Source organism: Lepidochelys kempii, chromosome 7, assembly GCF_965140285.1.
Source record: "Lepidochelys kempii isolate rLepKem1 chromosome 7, rLepKem1.hap1, whole genome shotgun sequence".
Lineage (NCBI taxonomy): Eukaryota > Metazoa > Chordata > Testudines > Cheloniidae > Lepidochelys > Lepidochelys kempii.
The window spans coordinates 58,831,777-58,853,131 of record NC_136386.1 but is presented as its reverse complement, the minus strand read 5'-3'; the positions used below and the strand labels follow the sequence as shown (position 1 = coordinate 58,853,131).

At 45.3% G+C, this 21,355-nt stretch overlaps 1 protein-coding gene across 10 annotated transcripts in view; it reads right to left on the bottom strand.

The window, feature by feature from the left end:
* WDFY4 (WDFY family member 4) overlaps positions 1 to 21,355 on the bottom strand; it is a 239,735-nt gene that overhangs the window by 212,182 nt on the left and 6,198 nt on the right. For all 10 annotated transcript variants that reach the window (XM_073353061.2, XM_073353064.2, XM_073353060.2 and 7 more), the window contains one exon: positions 14,568 to 14,836. In XM_073353061.2, coding sequence (XP_073209162.2) covers positions 14,568 to 14,819 — 252 coding nt within the window. In that variant the 5' untranslated portion in view covers positions 14,820 to 14,836. The remainder of the gene's footprint in view (positions 1 to 14,567; positions 14,837 to 21,355) is intronic.

Here is a 21,355-nt window from a genome sequence, read left to right as displayed (position 1 = left end):
GATCAAAATTTTTTGGAAAGTTTCAACATTTCAACCCTGTCCCAATTTGGGATGAAAACAAATGCTGAAATATCAGAATTTCCTGCAGGATGGAAATGCCGTTTTTCAACCAGCTCTACTTACAGTCTACAAGGAAACAAAACAAAGGGTGGGGAAAGGGACAGGACAACCATTCTCCTCTGGCTCATTAGGTAATAGACTGTGCTTTTGGACTGGGAGCTTGAGTTCCATGTCCCTTATGTCTATGAAGTTCAGAGGTCATAGTAGGCCAGCATAGCGGCCATTGAAATTCCTAGCTGGGTAGGGTTTAGCTACAATAATGTAAAACTAGAGGGGTACACACTTCAATACAGCTGAGCCATATGCCCTGCTGGGCCCTCACCCCCAGTGTGGACAGTTCCCTCACGCACCATTCTCGTCAGAAAATTTTACTGGAAGTCAGGCTTTTCCAGTTTTCCCAATTCTCACCAAAATCAATAGGGTTCTTCCCACTGATGCCTAGAACTTACCACTTCACACTGGAACCCGTGCAGGATATCATCAAACAAACTACAACCCATAGTCAATGGGGACCCCATTCTGAAAGAAATCTTTCCTGAACCCCCTCTTCTGGCCTTCAAACAACCCCCCAACCTCAGCAAGCTCCTCATCAGAAGCAAGCTCCCCACACAACAACTCAAAGCAGCACCAGAATCTGCCAGAACAACAGATGCAAAACCTGCAGACTTAGCTCTAGTGCTACAATGACGAACATCAACCATAACATGCCTTTCAAGAGATCCATGGGTCCTACACATGCATGTGGTGTATCTCATCCAGTGCACTAAATGCCCCAACAACAACTATGTGGGTGAAACCAGACAATCACTATGTTCTCGAATGAACTCACACAGGGAAGAGACAAAACCACCACATCACCTGTGGGTGAACAATTACTACTGCATCATTCAAAACCTTGTTTGCTTCAAGTTCTAGTTTTTTTAGTAGCCAGAGCCTCACAGTGTATCTTGCAATGTGTGAATTTAATGTAGGGAGCAATGCCGAGTACTTTCCCTATAAAGCCCTTTGTGGGACCCACCATCACAGCTCCACCATCAGTACACATGCCAATGCAATTAACCTTGACAGGCCATGTGCTCTGAAAAATTCATTCACAAGACTGAAGATGTCTTTTCCCATAGTTTGCCCGTCAATTCATTTGCAGAATGGCATATCTTTCAGAATTTCCTCCTCATAGCAATACCTAACACACGCAATGAACTGAGCCAAATTCCCAATATCAGTGCTCTCACCAAGTTGTTTGGCAAACTTTGTTTAACTCTAGTCAAAAGTTTCAATTTGATAGCTTCAGAAAGTTAATTGATCCACTAGCTCACTGTATCCCATAACTAAGGAATAGTTTCCAAAGTTTCACCATATTTATCTTCATGCACAATTTGACACATCTTTACCGCAGCTGGTAATACTAATACCTCACCAATGGTATGCAGCTTCATCCACTTAGCAATCAAATATGCTACTTCCAGGGATGCTTTCGGAGCTTTTAATGGCACACTCACTTGTTTTTTCATCATGTCTCTTTGACCGCTCAATAATTGAGCATGGCTTTTGAAAAAAATTATCTTATTTGCACGTTCAGAATGTTTCGTAATTGTAGGCGGGAGGATGTAAGCAGGGTATAAATGAATTCTCCCCTAACAGCTAGCTGGGAAAGGGAGAGACTTCAGGAGCAAACTGTATTTACATGAACCCACCTACTCTGCATAGATTTCCATCGGATGTCGCTCAAAGTGATCAAGTGGCTGGTGCTTGGTTACAAATCACTTTAATATTGAATGCAGGGGTAGTGAAATGCTGTTATCAATGTTGTTGTCTTTATTGTATGAATAAAGGGGAGCAGAACTGCGCTTAACCTGTCCCAAATGAGGGGGTCACCCTCATCTGAAAGGACCTCATTAAGCCAAGGGCTCGAATGCCAGAGCCATGTGAAAGTACAAGGGCTGGACAGAGATATCCCAACCAGGAGATGTGGACTCTCCTTAAGGGTCCCACATCTGGTTTAACCTGTTCCTCCCCATTGCTCAACAATCAATCTATATAGGCTCCATTAGGAGTCTTTTTGTTATTTTAAGTGCTTAAAAGAGTTAACAATCACTTGTAGTGGGACAGCATCTCTGCCCAGCCTCAGAGCTGAAAATCACTAAGAGCTGGGTGGAATTTCAAGGGTCTGACCTGCAGAGGTCACAGCAGAGGCGCAGGTGGCAGAAGGTGACCAGTGAGTGAAAAAGTGGCTAGCAGGGCAGCCAGCAAAGAGGAACCATAGCTGGCAGGGCAGCCATCTATAGCAAGTGCTCAGATAGCAGAGCAAGCACAGTGCCTTCTTCCCCAAGTGGGAGGTGAACGCATACAGCTGCACCTCTGAACTCTGGGTCCTCACTGACCAAGGACAACCACTGTGAGTGCGGTCTGGTGAGGGAGCAGAGAGGGGCACAGTAAAGGAACTTTTGGTTGTAAAACTCAAGAACATGAGGCAGAAGACACTGCCCCACACACACTGGAGTGGGTGTCCTGCTCACAATTTTATGTTTATGAATCCTGCTTGTGGCATTTCCCCTAATTATGGTCTGGTGACTTCCCTTCTCCCATTAAAAGTTTCTTTTCTACATTCAGACTCTGTACTTGCGAGTGGGGAAGTATTTCCTCTCAGAGGAGCCCGGGGAGAGGTGTAATTTTCCCAGGTTACTGGGTGGGGGCTCGAGCCTGTTCTGTATTTTATTGTTGAAGAGGAATCCCTAGATATTGAACCCAGCCCTGGTTGCTGCCGGCTCCACCTGGCAGAAGCATTACAATCGTAATGTATCATCTGTGCTTTGACAGTTTAATGCTGTCATTTGCTAATACCTCAAAACGCAAAACACATAGCTGTCATTGCTCATGCTTGACAAGAGTCCATGAGAATCCCAGTTTTATATATTTAATTTGATATTTTCTTAAGTTAAAACGTAAGGTTCTTTAATATAACTTTTCACAGCAGACTCACTAGCGCTAAGACTTGTTGAAGGTTCACATACACGTTCAGCTGCATTACCCTCCATATCAGTGGGTTGTTGGTTTTTTCTTTGTTTGTTTTTAACTTTTATTGGAGTAACGTTAGTATCTGATGAGGAATCAGAAACACTGCAACATTTACTATTACCATCCACAACCAACTTAACCATTTTGTTTGAAAAAGATCAAACTAACCTTTAGGAATACGTACATAAACCGTGCAGTCGAATACTGACTATCCCTAGAGTCTTTGCTTGGCACTTTTTATGGCACCAAAATCTGTGCATTGCTGTAGTGCCCTGTGTGGGAATACGTTTTAAATCCTGCTCCGCAAAGAACATTGCCCCGGCCAGCAGTCGCCGCTCTCCAGCCACCCGGTTCTGAAGGCCGTGCCGCCACCAGCAGCACTGCAGAAGTAAGGGTGGCAAGATGGCGCTAGTAAGTCTGCTGTGAAAAGTGATATTAACAATGTTTCTTTGTGCCCTCCCACAGAGAGCCTCTTGCGCCCCCCGTTTGCATACCACTGCCTTAGAATATGTGCTAACTACTTATGCTAAAACTATCTGTTCAATCTCGTACTTATCTGTGACACTCTGGGTACCTTTCCCACACCGGAAGAAGAGCCCCTGTGTAGCTCAAAAGCTTGTCTCTCTCACCAACAGCAGTTGGTCCAATAAAAGATATTACCTCACCCACCTTGTCTCTCTAGAATGTTCCCTGGAATTTTGGAACTGATCGGATGTGGTTTTCAAGAGAGTTATCACATTACAGACAGACAGAGAAATGCCACTGAGTTGAGCACAGGGCCTTATTTCACTCAGCTGACAAACTGATTCTTTGGTACAACTTAAATCTGACTAAAGGAAATATTTCAACACTTCAGAAATCAACTAATGACAACAGACACTCACAGCCCAGGGTCTGCAACCACTCCACAAAGCATGGCAAGCACCTCTGAGCCAGTGTATTCTCTCATATTTACAGATGCGGGGGTGGGCGAGGAAAAGACACACCACAGAGAATACATAACCTGCCCAAGGCTGGACAGTGAGTTAGTGGCACAGCTGGCAACAAAACCCAGAAGCCTTGATCTCCCATTCCCTGGTCTGGTTGTTAGATAGTGTGGCTTAGTGAACAGAGCACTGGAGTAGGACTCAGAAAACCTGGGTTCTATTTCCGGGCCTGCTGGGTCAGCACATTATAAGTTGTACTGACTTTGTACATCCTTGCTACAAATGAGCAGAGAGTGTGATTGCATTGTGCCCCTACCAATTCAATTTTTAACCCAATCAATAATATATATATAAAATGTGTGTGTGTATATAAGTGTCAAGCCAACTTAAAATAATGTTCTTGTAACTGAGAACCTGTGTTGTAGATATTTGGTCATATACTGCTTCACCACTGCCCTTGCATGTGACACAGGGGTTTGTAGTGGTGGGGATCATTCAGCTGGGCAAATGGAACTGCAAGAAATCCATGGGGGCCCTTACTGAGATCCAATGAAGTGAGCTGTAGCTCACGAAAGCTTATGCTCAAATAAATTGGTTAGTCTCTAAGGTGCCACAAGTACTCCTTTTCTTTTTGCGAATACAGACTAACACGGCTGCTACTCTGAAACCTGAGATGTAATGGTTGTCTCTATGCTGCGTACCGTTGCCACTTCAGGGTGAAACAGGAATAGATCTCCAATCTTCCTGCTCTGAAAGCACAAGCCCCTACCACTTAGGAGAAGACTCACTAGCCACTAGCAGAATAGGGCCCAGGACACAAAGCTGTGCAGTTCCATTTGGATCCAGCAATGGTACACCCACAGCTTCATCATAACACAGTACTAGTGCAAAAACCTTGCTGAAAGGCCACCATGCTCCCATTGTATACTCCAAGAGAGGAGTTGGATTCAATGGCTAAACATGGGCCACTCTCCCAACTCTGGATATTCTGTCTCCCCAGAACCAGGTGTCATGCCCAACTTGCTCCCAGACTTGAAGGTCAAACCGACTCCCCTCCTTTACTGGTAACTCATATAACAAACCTCAGCCTGAGCTCTCTCGCCAACCCAGAATATTCCTCAGGTTTCTTTCCTAGGACACCTCCCTGCCTCTGTGGCATCGGCCATGCCCAGCTCTCGGATCTTGCTAGCGCAAACAAGCTGCACCTGCCTCAGTGAATCAACAAAATGCACTCAGCGGTTTTACACAGGGTTCTAACTCTACTAACAAGGTAGTTCAACAGAGGAGCCTTGGTTTCCTATGCAAGATCATAGACCTTGTCACACTTCCATTGGGGAGGACTTAATGTTCCTCTGGAGCATCAGCTCCTGCCCAGTGCTGGATGGCAGGATAGGAGATCTTGGCTGGATCAAAGGCCAACCGTATAATAAATCAATAACTCCAATGCTCTCAATAGCATGAAGAGCCACAGGAGAAGCTGTGGGGGTCACGCTGCCCTGCCCTGGGTGTGAGTCACATGCACAATGTTTCCACTAACCCCGTCAGACCGTGGGCCCGGATGACTCATGGAGCCCTTGTGCTCCGCCTGTGAAGCAACCGTCCCCTCCTCCTGCCTACAGCCGCGGGAAACAGAACCAAAACTCTGCTTAAGTGCAAAGGTTCCAAACGTGTAATGGCCATGGAGTGATGCACAAAGGAAGGGAAAAGCAAAGAGGGGGAGGAAGGTACTGCAAAGGGCAGTCATCTTAATTAGAACGAGGAACTGGGGCTTACAAGCCCCCAGGCAACCTCCCGTGGCTGAAAATCTTACGACATACACAAACTGAGCTAGGATTTTCGTCCCCAAGTACAGGCCAGGGAGGGAGGGAGGATTTCACAAGAAAGGAGAAAAAGACCACGTGGTAAAAATCCTGATTCTCTTTAGAGTTAAAGGGCTCAATTCTCTGTGATGCAAATCTGCAGAGTTCTAGGTCATCTGGCCCAGAATGCTCACATTGTGCAAAGTTCTGCTGATTCATCCCAGGGAACTGGGAAAACTCTTCACTGAAAACACTATAATGAACCTATGGCCCAAGGAGTTCACGGCTCCCTTTCTGGATTGCAGCGTAGCCATTCAAGGTTCTTAGGAATTTAAAGTTCACTATCAGTGGGCAGTAGTGAGTTCTGGGAATCCACTTTCCACCAGCAGTCATACTAGGATGTGTGTGGAAAGCAAACGCACAAGGGGTGTGAATATGTCCAAGGAGACCTTGTTTATAAATGTGACTGTCTCTGCACTTCTGCGCGTGCATCATGGGGAAGAGAAACCCTTCCTCCTAGGTGTGCTAAAGATCATTTTTTTCTTCATAGTTGTCATAAATATAAAGGGAAGGGTAAACCCCTTTGAAATCCCTCCTGGCCAGGGGAAAGCTCCTCTCACCTGTAAAGGGTTAAGAAGCTAAAGATAACCTCGCTGGCACCTGACCAAAATGACCAATGAGGAGACAAGATACTTTCAAAAGCTGGGAGGAGGGAGAGAAACAAAGGGTCTGTGTCTGTCTATATGCTGGTCTTTACCGGGGATAGACCAGGAATGGAGTCTTAGAACTTTTAGTAAGTAATCTAGCTAGGTATGTGTTAGATTATGATTTCTTTAAATGGCTGAGAAAAGAATTGTGCTGAATAGAATAACTATTTCTGTCTGTGTATCTTTTTTGTAACTTAAGGTTTTGCCTAGAGGGGTTCTCTATGTTTTTTTAATCTAATTACCCTGTAAGATATCTACCATCCTGATTTTACAGGGGGGATTTCTTTATTTCTATTTACTTCTATTTTTATTAAAAGTCTTCTTGTAAGAAAACTGAATGCTTATTCATTGTTCTCAGATCCAAGGGTTTGGGTCTGTGGTCACCTATGCAAATTGGTGAGGCTTTTTATCCAACATTTCCCAGGAAAGGGGGGTGCAAGTGTTGGGAGGATTGTTCATTGTTCTTAAGATCCAAGGGTCTGGGTCTGTAGTCACCTAGGCAAATTGGCGAGGCTTTTTACCAAACCTTGTCCAGGAAGTGGGGTGCAAGGTTTTGGGAAGTATTTTGGGGGGAAGGACGCGTCCAAACAGCTCTTCCCCAGTAACCAGTATTAGTTTGGTGGTGGTAGCGGCCAGTCCAAGGACAACGGGTGGAATATTTTGTACCTTGGGGAAGTTTTGACCTAAGCTGGTAAAGATAAGCTTAGGAGGTTTTTCATGCAGGTCCCCACATCTGTACCCTAGAGTCCAGAGTCGGGGAGGAACCTTGACAATAGTGGTAGATAAAAAAAAAAACATGACTTCCTGCTTTTCTGCATAGCTCTAAATCCTTAAATTTCTAGCTTTGGGTGGACACTCAAAAGAACTTCTGCAACAGCAAGCTGGATGTCTAACATCCTCAATCCTTTGAAAGTTTCACTCCAAAAAAAATCCCTTCCATAGAAGTAATACTGAATAGCAAAGATTTTCTGAAGCTACTATATACAGTCACTTCTGGCTAACTCCAGTTTATTTCTTGTTGATTGACTGGGGTGTGAACTCCTGAATAAGGCTGTGTGAAATACTGGCAACTTGATACTTTTTGGGGTCCCTTCCAGGCCTACATAGCTCTGATTGCTTGGTGTCTGAAGCTTTTGTGTTTCATTGCAACTTTGTGTTTTTCCTCCCTATCAGTCACAAGAAACTTGCAATGTTTTGCTCCAAAATAGCATCAGTTTGGAGTAACTGTTTTTACACTTGGAAGTGAGTCCATCTTGGATGAAACCCTCAAGGTTTAAAATTCTGGATTTTAAAATTTCCTTGAGACAAATCCAACTTTGCATTGAAGTGTTGCGGAAAAAAAATTTTCACTACTGCTGAGACACTGCCTAAACCGTCCTGGGATGGCCTAAAGGGACCCGTGAGGGAGCTTTTACGAACAATTTCACTTCCACAGGTCTCTGGTGGTAGAATCAGGACTCCCCTCCCCACAGAACCCATGAGGAATTACACTTGCTGACCAGGGGCCAGATCGCAACTGCCCCATGTGGCCCCTTATTGCCAGCTAGGCTGGCGTACTAGGACCGGAGGATAAGCAAGTACCCCACAACCTCCCTTAGGGAATATCCTTGGTCCACTCCTAGAGCCAGCTCCACGAGCTCTGTGTTGCCAGCATTCTGGGATGGGGACGGGGCTGGGGGGGGAGTGGGAGGTGGATCAAGCCAGGAGGCAGAATGGCAGGACATGAACCCCAGTGATTTCTACACCCTTACAGTAGCCCACAGGGGCCACTTCAGAGGTCAGGGATGCCCTAACCCATGCCAGGGCCAAACCAGTCCCCAGTCCCTAAGAGTAGGGGTTGCACAACCAGCTTTTAGGGCCCAATCCTCTAAATTTACTACCACGAGGAGTCTCGTGAAACGACAGAGCCTCCTCGTCCTCGCAGGGGACAGGGTGATGTGGGTGCCTGGGTGGGATTGGGCCCTTGCCTTCTAGAGAAGAGCAGCTGCCTCTCCCTGTCCTCTCCACTCTGCTGCCTCAACAACCTGCCTTTAGGGGTATGTCTACACTGCAGTCATGAGGTGCAATTGCAGCCAGTGTAGACATACCCACGCGAGCGTTAATCTAGCTAGCTTAGGGGCCAGAGCCGCAAAGCCAAAGCAGCTTCACTTCTGATTTCTTTCCCTCCCAACATAGATGGTTTCTCCTTCCCTTAACAAGCCTTGATTCCTGGGTGTGTGCCAGCCCAGGCCAGATACTGACTGGGGGCTGTGGCTGGCCAAGCCTACCTAAGGAGTGGGCGTCCCCTAATTCAATTGGAGCGCAAAGGGGGAACCCAGAGAGAAGCGCAGCTAGCAAAGGGAGAACAGAAACTCAGAGTAAGGTTGTGCCCTCTGCAAGGGTTGTGTGTCACTGTTGCACTGTTCCAGGCAATGCATGGGGAGGGGAGCGCAGCATGGCACAGTGCAACAGTGTTTAAAAAGCACATGGGCCCTGTTGACAGAAACCGGCCAAGCCGATAAGTGCCTGAGTCAAAGTAGAGTGTCTTTTAAAGGTCAAGGCTGAAATTCTGGCCCCCTGGAAGTCAGTCAGAATTTTGCCATTGACTCAGAGGGGCAAGGGTTTCCCCCAACACATACAGAGTCTGTTCAATGCTTGCAGGCAGGAGGAGGCAGGTTCCTGAACTTGGGACAGTCACACTTGTATGTGAACAAAGCCCCAGGGGAAGGAGAAAGTGGCAGCTGAGGGAGGCTTTCACTTTTCACCTGATAGAACATTAACCAGACCTTTGTGCTACAGAAACACACAGGCGCAGTGGGGGAAGCTGCAGGTTTAAAACACTCAGGCTCACCAGCAGCAAATCTTCAAGTCGCAATGGGACCGGACAGGCCGTTGGCTGGTTAAGCAGTACAAAAAAGGAGCGATGGATGAACACAAAGTGTTTGCTCATTCATTCATTGGGTCAGATCATTCATGGCTTCTGAGAGTTCAGACGGCTGCCGTTTGACTGGTGAAATATCAGCCAAACCTGAAAGAGTCATGGATTTTACCACAAGCAACTATTTCTCTGAAAACATGGACTAGAAAGGATGTTACTGATTAGCTGTCATGGGCCATGTTGTACCTGACAGGCACAGGCCTGAGTTAGGGAATGGGCAGAACTGGAGGTGGGGGAGCTTAGGTGTGGATTTCACAGTCCTTCCCGGAGCACGAAATCGAGCAATGCAGGGCTGAAAGGGACCCAAAAAGTCATCAAGGCCAGGCCCCTTCGCAGAGGCAGGGCCAAATAAACCTGGACCATCCCTGACAGGTGTTTGTCCAGCCTGTTCTTAACAGCCTCCAATGAAGGGGATTCCACAATTTCCTTGGTAGCCTGTTCCAGAGCTCAACTACCCTTACAGTTAGAAAGTTTCTCCTAATATCTAACCTAAAACTCCCTTGCTGCAGATGAAGCCCATTACTTGTTGTCCTACCCTTCAGTGGACAAGGAGAACCACTGATCACCATCCTCTTTATAACAGCCCTTAACATGTTTGAAAACTTATCAGGACCCCCTCAGTCTTCTTTTCTTGGGACTAAATACGGCCAATTTTTTTAACCTCTCTCTACATGTTCGGTTTTCTAAACCTTTTATCATTTGTGTGGCTCTCCTCTGGACTCTCCAATTTGTCCACATCTTTCCTAAAATGTGGCACCCAGAACTGGACACAGCACTCTAGTGGGGACCCCACCAATGCTGAGTAAAACAGGACAATTACCTCCCATGTCTTACATACAGCACTCCTGTTAATACAGTGGTTCTCAAACTTTTGTACTGGTGACCCTTTTCACATAGCAAGCCTCTGAGTGCGACCCCCCTTATAAATAAAAACCACTTTTTAATATATTTAACACCATTGTAAATGCTGGAGGCAAAGAGGGGTTTAGGCTGACAGCTCGCGACCCCCCCCCGTAATAACATCGTGACCCCCCGGGGTCCCAACCCCCAGTTTGAGAACCCCTGTGTTAGTACATCCCAGAGTGATATTAGCCTTTTTTGTAGCTGCATCACATTGTTGACTCACATTTCATTTTTGATGCACTAGACCCCCCAGATCCACCTAACCAGTTATTCCCCATTGTGTAGTTGTGCATTTGATTTTTCCTTCCTATGTGAAGTACTTTGCACTTGTCTTTATTGAATTTCAGCTCATTGATTTCAGACCAATTCTCTAATTTGTCAAGGTGGTTTTGAATTCGAATCCTGTCCTCCAAAGTGCTTGCAACCCCTCCCAACTTGGCGTCATCTGCGAATTTTATAAACATACTCCCCACTCCATTATCCAAATGGATTAACAAAACTATTTAATAGTACTGGACCCAGGACCAACCCCTGAGGGACCCCATACACCCTCCCAGTTTGACAATAAACCATTGATAACTGCTGTTTGAATACACAAAAAGAAAAGGAGTACTTGTGGCACCTTAGAGACTAACAATTTATTTGAGCATAAGCTTTTGTGAGCTAAAGCTCACTTCATCAGATGCATTCAGTGGAAAATACAGTGGGGAGATTTATATACATAGAGAACACGAAACAATGGGTGTTACTATACACACTGTAACGAGAGTGATCACTTAAGATGAGCTATTACCAGCAGGAGAGCGGGGGGGGGGGGGGGGGGAAGAGAGAAAAACTTTTGTACTGATAATCAAGATGAGCCATTTCTAGCAGTTGACAAGAATGTCTGAGGAACAGTGGGGGGGGGGGAAATAAACATGGGGAGATAATTTTACTTTGTGTAATGACCCATCCACTCCCAGTCTCTATTCAAGCCTAAGTTAATTGTATCCAGTTTGCAAATTAATTCCAATTCAGCAGTCTCTCCTTGGAGTCTGTTTTTGAAGGTTTTTTGTTGAAGAATTGCAACTTTTAGGTCTATAATCGAGTGACCAGAGAGATTGAAGTGTTCTCTGATTGGTTTTTGAATGTTATAATTCCTGCTGTCTGATTTGTGTCCATTTATTCTTTTACATAGACATTGTCCAGTTTGACCAATGTACATGGCAGAGGGGCATTGCTGGCACATGATGGCATTGGTAGATGTGCAGGTGAACGAGCCTCTGATAGTGTGGCTGATGTTATTAGGCCCTATGATGGTGTCCCCTGAATAGATATGTGGACACAGTTGGCAACGGGCTTTGTTGCAAGGATAGGTTCCTGGGTTAGTGGTTCTGTTGTGTGGTGTGTGGTTGCTGGTGAGTATTTGCTTCAGGTTGGAGGGCTGTCTGTAAGCAAGGACTGGCCTGTCTCCCAAGATCTGTGAGAGTGATGGGTTGTCCTTCAGGATAGGTTGTAGATCCTTGAGGATGCGTTGGAGAGGTTTGCTGAAGGTGAAGGCTAGTGGCGTTCTGTTATTTTCTTTGTTGGGCCTGTCCTGTAGTAGGTGACTTCTGGGTACTCTTCTGGCTCTGTCAATCTGTTTCTTCACTTCAGCAGGTGGGTATTGTAGTTGTAAGAATGCTTGATAGAGATCTTGTAGGTGTTTGTCTCTGTCTGAGGGGTTGGAGCAAATGCGGTTGTATCGTAGAGCTTGGCTGTAGACAATGGATTGTGTGGTGTGGTCTGGGTGAAAGCTGGAGGCATGTAGCTAGGAATAGCGGTCAGTAGGTTTCTCGTATAGGGTGGTGTTTATGTGACCATCGCTTATTAGCACCATAGTGTCCAGGAAGTGGATCTCTTGTGTGGACTGGTCCAGGCTGAGGTTGATGGTGGGAGGGGTTTTCTCCCCCCTCTCTCCCACCTCCCCCTTTCTCCTGCTAGTAATAGCTCATCTTAAGTGATCACTCTCCTTACAGTGTGTATGGTAACACCTATTGTTTCATGTTCTTTATGTATATAAATCTCCCCACTGTATTTTCCACTGAATGTATCCGATGAAGTGAGCTTTAGCTCATGAAAGCTTATGTTCAAATAAATTTGTTAGTCTCTAAGGTACCACAAGTACTCCTTTTCTTTTTGCGAATACAGACTAACATGGCTGGTACTCTGAAAGCTGTTTGAATACGGTCTCTTAATCATCTGTGCACCCACCTTACAGCAATTTCATCTAGACCACATTTCCTTGAGAATGTCACGTGGGATTGTGTCAAAAGCCTTAATAAAAAATGAAGATATATCACATCTACTGCTTTCCCCCCTTCCACTGGGCCAGGAACTGCATCAAATAGGAAGTTAGGTTGGTTTAACACAATTTTTTCTTGGAAAATCCATGCTGGCTATTCCTTATAACCTTATCCCCCAGATTGTTTAATAATTTGTCCCAGTATCTTTCCAGGTATCAATGGTAGGCTGACTGGTCTATAATCCCCATGTCCTCTTTTTAAAAGACAGGCACTATGTTTGCCCTTCTCTGGTCCTCTGTGACCTCACCCATCCTCCCGGAGTTATTGAAGATCAGTTACTCAGAAGTAATCGGTCACCATTCAACTTTTTAGTGGGGAATGAAACAAATGAGGCACTAAACACCACAGCTTTCTTGATGTCATAAGTTATAAGCTCTCCTTCCTTTTCTCTTGCTCCCAATGTATTTAAAGATCCTCTTTTTATTGCCTTTTATGTCCCTTGCCAGGTGTAATTGAATTTGTGTCTCCCAGCACACATGGTGCACTATGCTCCCACTCCTTGCCTTTTCCCAACTCCTTTGGGGCCATTTGGCCCCCGGGGGCGCAATTTGCATACAGCAATCTGTGCAGCTATGTAAAAGCTATGAACAGTCCAGACCTCTGGTTCCTGCCTCCCCACACTCCTATTGCGAAACACTGCCCTGACTAGTTGGGGAGCATAAACAGTGACTTTGGTGACTAATCACTCACACAGCATGAATAGCAAAAACTTGCCCCCAAAATGGACTGCCATCAAAACCAAGACTCTTTTGCAGGAAAATGTCATTGTGGGAGGTGGTGCCTGAAATCTGGATCTAAATGTTCTGACCCATCACTACTTGGATCTTCAATAGCAGAGTGTGACTGTTACATGCTGAGATTTGCAGCTAGATTGAGTTTGAAGCCACAGCATCATTTATGCAGCCATAACGTATTTGAAACTAGGAACAATTTTCTATCCATCCCACTAGGTTCTATTGCCGTGTCTACTGCTGTAAGAGCAGAGCTCCTTTCACCACTGTGGATACATATTTGCCCCTGTCAAACAAAAGCAGCACTCCAGGTTTCAATCAACAGCAGGGGATGCGGGAGATGGTGGGTGTAGCCCCTCTGGAAGCAGCAATCACTAGGTTTTGTCCTGAAAGCCTCTTGCAAATGGGAGCTCTGGGGGAAGCATCTGTAGGAAGTGGCAATATGGTCTAGTGGTTAGAGCACTTGATTGGGACTCAGGAAATCAAGGATCTATTCCTACTTCTGCCAATGGCCTCCTGGGTGACCCTGGGCAAGTCACATCACCTCTCTGTACCTCATTTTCCCCTCTGTAAAATGGCTTAGAGCACAAAGTACATATTGCAACAGACACATGGACTATCAACAGCATGATTGTTACAGTTAACTGGCTTTCGTGCACAAGTGTGCTCTTTGCTTCCTTTGTAAAGCACCTTGAGATCTACCAATGAACAGGGCTGTGTAAGAGCTAGGTATTATTATTCCAAGAATTGATCCGGACATCATTTACTCTGTGCTCTCTGTCCATCAGGTTGCATAAACCAAACAGTTTGCCCATCCCAGCCTAACCTGTACCCAGACCTGATCCGCATCCCTTCTTAACAAGGGGCACCGCTGGTGTAACCCTTCCCATGCCACACCAATTCCATTCCCGCTTTGAAACATGCTCATCCACTGGCAGATCCTTTGCTTCCATCTGCCCAGTCCCCCAAACTACAGCTCCCCAATGTAATCACACACACCGCAGGGGCTGTTAGAAGGGTGGCTGAAGGACAAAAGCACCCCACAAAGGAGCTACAGAACAGACCTTGTAGCATACAAGGCATACCCCCACCCACAGTGTAAATGACGACCACGCTAGGTGCGGGGCAAGAGAGAATTAGGGGTAAAGCCTCTAGCCAGGCCACTAAGACAGCAGAAGAGCAAACCTTTACGAAGAGGGGAAGGAAGCCCAGCAGCCTCCTCTGCTGCTCTTCTGGGATGAGGTAGGGAGACGCCTGCTCGTACTCCAGAAACTCCTTGGCTAGGGTCTCCCACAGGAGAGCAGGGCACTGGTGCTGCCTCTCCCCACTGGCCTCAGGCAGTGCCAGGGCTTCCACATCACTGTCAGGTCCCGGCTCCTGCCCTGTCTCGTCCAGAAAATCCCCCTGCTGCTTTGGGAGCTCTTCTACTGGGTCCATGCCGTGGCCAAACAGACCTGAGTTTAAAAACAAGGGTTATTTTTATGATTGCCAACCCTCCAGGATTGTCCTGAAGTCTCCAGGAATTAAAGATTATGTTATGCAATGAAACCTCCAGGAATATGTCCAACCAAAATTGTCAACCTTAATTATTTTCTTGAAGGATTTTCCATGAAGAGCTGATTTATTGCTCTTTGCACAGGGGAAACAGCCAGACTGAATCTCAGTGGCTTTCTTTTCAGACTAAGGGCAGCCACCAGAATAAACTCTACAGGAGAGAGCACACGGTGTGGGTCTCACTTGTAACATGCTGCACTTGCTGTCTCACCAAATGGCAGTTGCAGCCCATTGAAGGTGCGATACCCAGAAACAGTCTCAACACTCAGAAGCTGCTGAGTAACAGATCCCTGTCGTTAGTTAGTTAAGTCTTTCCCAGTCAGAAAGGCTAATCAGCCCCCAAGCTCCATAGTTATTTTTCTTGGTCTTCTCTTAATCCCTTTCACTTTGTGCACATCTGTTGGGTGTCAGTATGCTCCAAATGGGATGCAGTATTTATATGCAGTCGCACAGGACTCATGTAGAGAGGCCTCCCTGCTCCAAGACACGATCTCACCTGGTCACAAATCACCAAATCACATGGGATGAAGTCCTGGCCCCACTGAAGTCAACGGCAAAATTCCAATAGACTTCAGTTGGGGCCAGGGTTTCACTCAGTGCCTCTTTTTTGCTGCCATATCCCCTTGTGAGCTCAGATGTAACTTTCTGTCCACTGTCACCCCTAAGTCTTACTGCTTCCCACATCCTTCCTGGCCATTTGGGCTCGATCCTGCAGGATGTGGAGTGCTCTGGCCGGCAAAGCACGTAAGCATGTCAGTGGGACTGCTCACGTACTTAAAGTCAAGTGCCTGCTTCAGTGTGTTGCTGGATGGGGTTGTCCTCCTCGGAGCTGCCATGTGTAATGAGATGATTGGCATAGCTTTGCATATAACCCTAACGAAGGGGGGGGATTGATCACTGGTGACTGGAGCAGCTCCCCTATTCTGTGCCCCTCTTCCCCCCACTCAGTCACAGCCTGCCCCCCTTTTTCTGTGCTTCCCTGCCTCAGTTCCCCTCCAGCCTCTTCCTCCTCATTCAGCCCAGTTCCATCTGCCCCTTCCCCCTCCCCCCGTCCACCTCACTCCTTGTCTATTCCATTTGCCATCATCACCACTTCCTCCTCCGGGCAGGTTCCACACTGGCAGCCACTTAACACCATGCAGCACGGCTGCCTCTAGTGGCCACCAGGTGCAACTGCAGCTCAGCCAACCACACGCAATTCAGGCTGGGCTGGGGAATGCATGATACCGGGCTATCCTGCCTCTGCCTTGAAAGGTGGCATCGGGGGAAATCAGGGACCTGCAGACTGTTGAAGACAGCAGGGTCTGGTTACCGCTTTCTACCATCTCTCCTTGCAATCGTTTGTTACATATAAGCTCTCTACTCATTGCTGAGAGCAACCCTCACAAGCGCAACATGCGAATGCTATGGAACTCGCATAGGCTTTACCTGTTGGACAGAGACAATTGATAGAGCACTAGGTTAGGACTCAAGAGACCTGGGTTCTAGCCCTGGCTCTGCCGCTGGCCTGCTGGATAACCTTGGGCAAGTCACATCCTCACTCTGTGCCGCAGTTTCCACGTTTGTAATATGGGGATAAAGACGCTGACCTGCTTTGTAAAACACTCGGATGTCTATGGATTACAAGTGAGGGATTATTACTAGAGGGTGGCACACTTCGAATGTACAGCTCCGCCCACACAGGCAACAGTCAGAACCTTGCTACCACTAGAGCCAGCTGATGCCCATGCAGGCCAGAGTCGGGGAGAGGGACCCACTGATGGGGGAACTGGCCAAAGTAGGGGAGTGAGTCTGCCAGTAGCCTCAATTTAAGCCCACAGGGCGCCCTTCTGATGCTGCAGGCAGGGGAAGCTCTATGGTGCCCTAAACTTATTCTCTCCCTGAAGTCACTGCCTTGTCCCTATATCCAGAGGGTCTGCTCCCTGCCATGGGCCTCTGTGAGGTCATGCCTCACTCCTGTATCCAGAGTCACAATACTTAGATTAGAGGAAATCAGGTTTTTCCAATTCTCACCCACATCAATAAGATTCTGCCCACTGACACCTAGATCATTCCCTGGAATTTTGGAATTGATCAGATGCATTTTTCAAAAAACTACCATGAGACAGACAGAGAAATGCCATGGAGTTGAATGTAAGAGCTCACTTCACTTGCCCAATTTATTAATACATGAACTAACATGAGAGCGGAACCTTTAGTACAACAGTACACTCCACACAAGTAATATATAAAAAAAAACAATGGCATACTTCCTATGCATATGAAATACAAGTTTTTCTACATGGGCTGCTTACTCTTGATTCCAGATAGTTAATAAAAATGTTAAAGGCAGTATAGCCAACCCAAGCAGTCAAAATTCATAGCCCTGCAAAATCATGAGCTTGGCTTAAAAATAATTAGATTTTAAGAAAATACTATATTTGACATTCTTTCTATTTTCTACCTGCTGCTTTCTGAGCCCTCGTCACATTTCCAAGCTTTTCTCACCAACAATGAGGGCTAGATTTTTTATTTATTTATTTTTTTAATGAAAGTTGAGATTTTCATATATTCACATGGCTCTCAGAGCTGGGGCTTTAACTAAAAACACCAAATATCATGAGATTCGCAATAAAATCATGAAAATTGGCAATGCTGTAATCACTTTCAAGATAAAAAATAGAACTAACTGAAAACTGGAAAAAATTCCATGAGAAATTACAATATTTCAGCATTTGTTTTTATCCCAATTTGGGACAAAAAGTCAAAATATCAAAAAGTGTAATGTAACAAAGTTCTGAAAATTTGTGGTTCAGAAACATCAGAAGATTTCACTTCAATAGTTCCAAATACAGGAAACATTTTGACATTTCTGAATCAACATATTTTATTTCAGTTTGTGAACCAAACTGAAACACTTACTTTCAGGTTGGCTGGATATTAATCTGTTTCCCCTGAGGTGCCCTGGTGCCTTATGGGAGTTGTAGTTCGAGTGGCTCATGCCCCCATTCTTCTTTATGGGCTATGCTTCCCAGCCAAACATCTCCCGTGATGCACCACATCAGTTCAACCAGAGAGAAGACCCACCGTGCACCCTGGGAGATGTAGTACAACCACGGAGCCCAAACTCTAAAGGAGAATATGGGACATGAGGCACATAGAAGATTAATGGTGAATTGACTCAAAATGAAATAGTCAACATCAATATGTTGGGGATGATATGAAATAGTTTATTTTGATTTTCCCAACAGAAAACATTTCTGCTGGAAAATTTCAATTTGTTCTCCTGAAACTGTACTTTCTGTTGAAAAAATATTTTGAGGGAAAATCCCCAGCCATCTCTACTAAACATACCTTAAATTCCCTCACCACAACCAGATTAAACTGTTAAAGCTTCATGCTCATTTGCTCTCCAGCACGTATGCTGCTTGTTTACTACTGGCACTTTGCCCAGCTTGGGCACTGAAACCAGCCTGGTCAGTTTCAGTCCCTGGTTCTCATGCAGTAGCCCAGGGCTCCAGTGATGGGGATATTTTTGCCATTTCATGGCTGTTCAGTGGCCCATGTGGAACAAATCGGTGGTCATAGCACTACTCTTTGCTAGCAGTCACAGCAGGAAGGTAAGGGGGAAGTGGACATGGAGACAGAACTATGAGGTTAGTTCTGTACCTTCAAGTCAGGGCTGTAGGTAGGGCACCAAAGGGGAAGCTTGCTCCATCACCGTGGATAATCAGGAGACGTCCGTCTCCAAAGGCTGTTGATCTGCCACTTGTCACCAGCACCCAGTTTTTAAAAAAAATAAGTAATTAATGAAGACAACACCATGCCATGGGCAGAATGTGTGCAACGACAGCACTGCAGAAGATAGACAGGAAGACCATGTGCCCCATGAGCGGGCCAAGCATTTGTCATGCTTCATTTTTGGCTCTGGTAAAACGACATTGCTTGGCCTCAGCCCACTTCTGAGCTGTGTATTGCCTCAGAAGAGTCTGGACTTTCCTAAGGGGGCTAATGAAAAGTGTGTTCAGAGCCAGTCGTTGTCAAAGAGGCAGCCCTTGCCCTTCGCAACAAGTCTGAAGGGCATCCCTTCTTCATAACAGTAGTCTCACCACCTTGGTGGTGGCACTGCAAAAGTAAAGCCAGTTATCACCACCAGGGAGAACACCGGATTTAGGTATTTTTCCGCCTCTATGGCTGGATCCAGCAAATGCTTATTCAGGTTAGTAACACAGTATAGTCCGATGGAACTCAGCAGGATTACTTGCATCAGTAAAGACCAGAGATGATCCAATGACAATAATAAGACTATCTATCTCTTATATGGCACTTTTCATCACTAGACATCAAAGCACTTTACAATGGAGGTCAGGGATCATTATCCCCATTTTCTAGATGGAGAAACTGAGGCACAGAGAGGTCAAGTGACATACCTAAGGTCCCCCAGCAGGCCAGTGGCAGATCCAGAAATATATAAAATTATTTGATAATTGACAAATTTATGAACTCTTTTTTTAAAAACTAAAACTAATTTTTTTTTGTATTAGCCAAGCTTAAATGAGGCCTATTCACATGAGTAAGGCACTGATCGCTTAGGATCTAGCTATTAAGCACTGTTTTCTTTTTAGTTTTGACAAGTTATGAAACATTTTTACATAGCAAGAAGACATGGAACAAAAGTCTCTAAAATACAATAGTGTTTTTAAAAAGGGACATGAAAGTAAAAATATACAAAAGGCCCACTGCTGTCACTCAGAAAGTAGCAGCAAGTAAAAAAAGGGGAAGTGATACTTACTAGTACAATTTTATCTTTTGTTCTAAATGACATCTGTAAGAAATCACAGTGCAAGTGGCTGGGCCTTCTCTGACTGAAAAGGGGCAAATGGAAAATGGGGTCTGGCAGTGAGAAACAATCAAAGAGCCTCACTAGTTGAAATAGTGTAGCTCTTCTTTTGTGGTTCACTTTATGGAGAATAAGTTGTTCCTACACAGCACCAATCCCCCAACCAGACCACATTTTGGTCCACTGTTCTATTCTGTCTACCAACTACTAGACTGCTCAGAGCTCGAGAGATTCAACCAAACGATCTTGTGAAATGAGAAAATAGTCAGTTAGAGACAAGTCCCAAAGCAAGATGCTGGATCAAAACATCTGGGAAGTTTGGCTCCAAACTCTGCAGCCAGGGTTGCTCTCCATAAGCAGTTCTCTGCTCCAACTGTACAATAAACTCCAATGTTCTGGAGAGCACCAAAAACAGCTAGGTCACTGAATCAAAGCTGGAAGCATTCTTGGGTCCCCTACTCCATTCCTCTCCAGCCAGGCAAGGACCACTGTTCTCCAGTGAATACTCAGAGACTAGTTTTAAATGCCCCAAATGATGAGGCTTCAACCAGCTCCATCCAGAGATTATTCTACTGCCTAGCAGATCTCATTTATTGAAAGTGTCTCCTGATATTCAGTATACATTTTCCTTTACTTAATTTCATCCCAAACACTGTAGGTCTATTCACTCTTAACTCCCTCAATTAATACATAAATTAACAGATTCCAAAGCCAGAAGGGACTGTTGTGATCATCTAGTCTTGTATAACACAGCCCAAATAATTCCTAGAACAGATCTTGTAGAAAAACATGCAATCTTGATTTAAAAATTGTCACTGATGAAGAATCCACCACGACTTCTCTCCCTCCTGGCTGTTTGCGCCCTTCCATGCTTGTAGATAGCATCCTATTCCCTCATAATAGTCAGTTGGTCAGATGCTACATATTTACTTTCCTTTATCATTCCATTTAGTCAATCTCTTCTGTCTCCTAATCATCTTTGCTCCTCCTCCCAGAATTCCCTCTGATCTGATCCGTTATTTACAACTTTCAACCATGCATCTAGTGTTTGAACTGGGAATAATATTTCACAAGGAAAATCTAAAAACATATAGATTTACAGTGTGAACCCAGACTATATGCTATACAAAAAGTAAGAACTTAGTTAACGTTGCTAAGTGCAACTCCCCTTCCACGTTTTGTCTTGTCTCTTTAGATTGTAAACTCTTTGAGGCATGCCCTCTCTCTTCTGTGTTTGTACAGCACCTAGCACAGTAGGGCCCTCTCTTTGTTGGGGCCCTTAAGTATTCACTAAACAAAAAATAAGAGAAGATGGACTATTAAACATACTGACAAATGTAGAGAGGGTTGTACATTGTCTGAAGGACAGGTGTCTTTTCATAGGATACGGTCCTTGGTTTCTGCAGCAATATGATTAATGTTACAACATATCCAGTTCAGACACAGCATGAGCAGGCGTGACTCCGTTAAAGCTAATAGATTTACATCAAGATTGAATTTGGCCCAACATGTTCTTCTTATTAGACCACATTTCAGTTGTGCGGGTGGTTTGCTGCCTGTATTTCAAAGCAGGTCTTTCTATACGGCATTTTGGCAAATC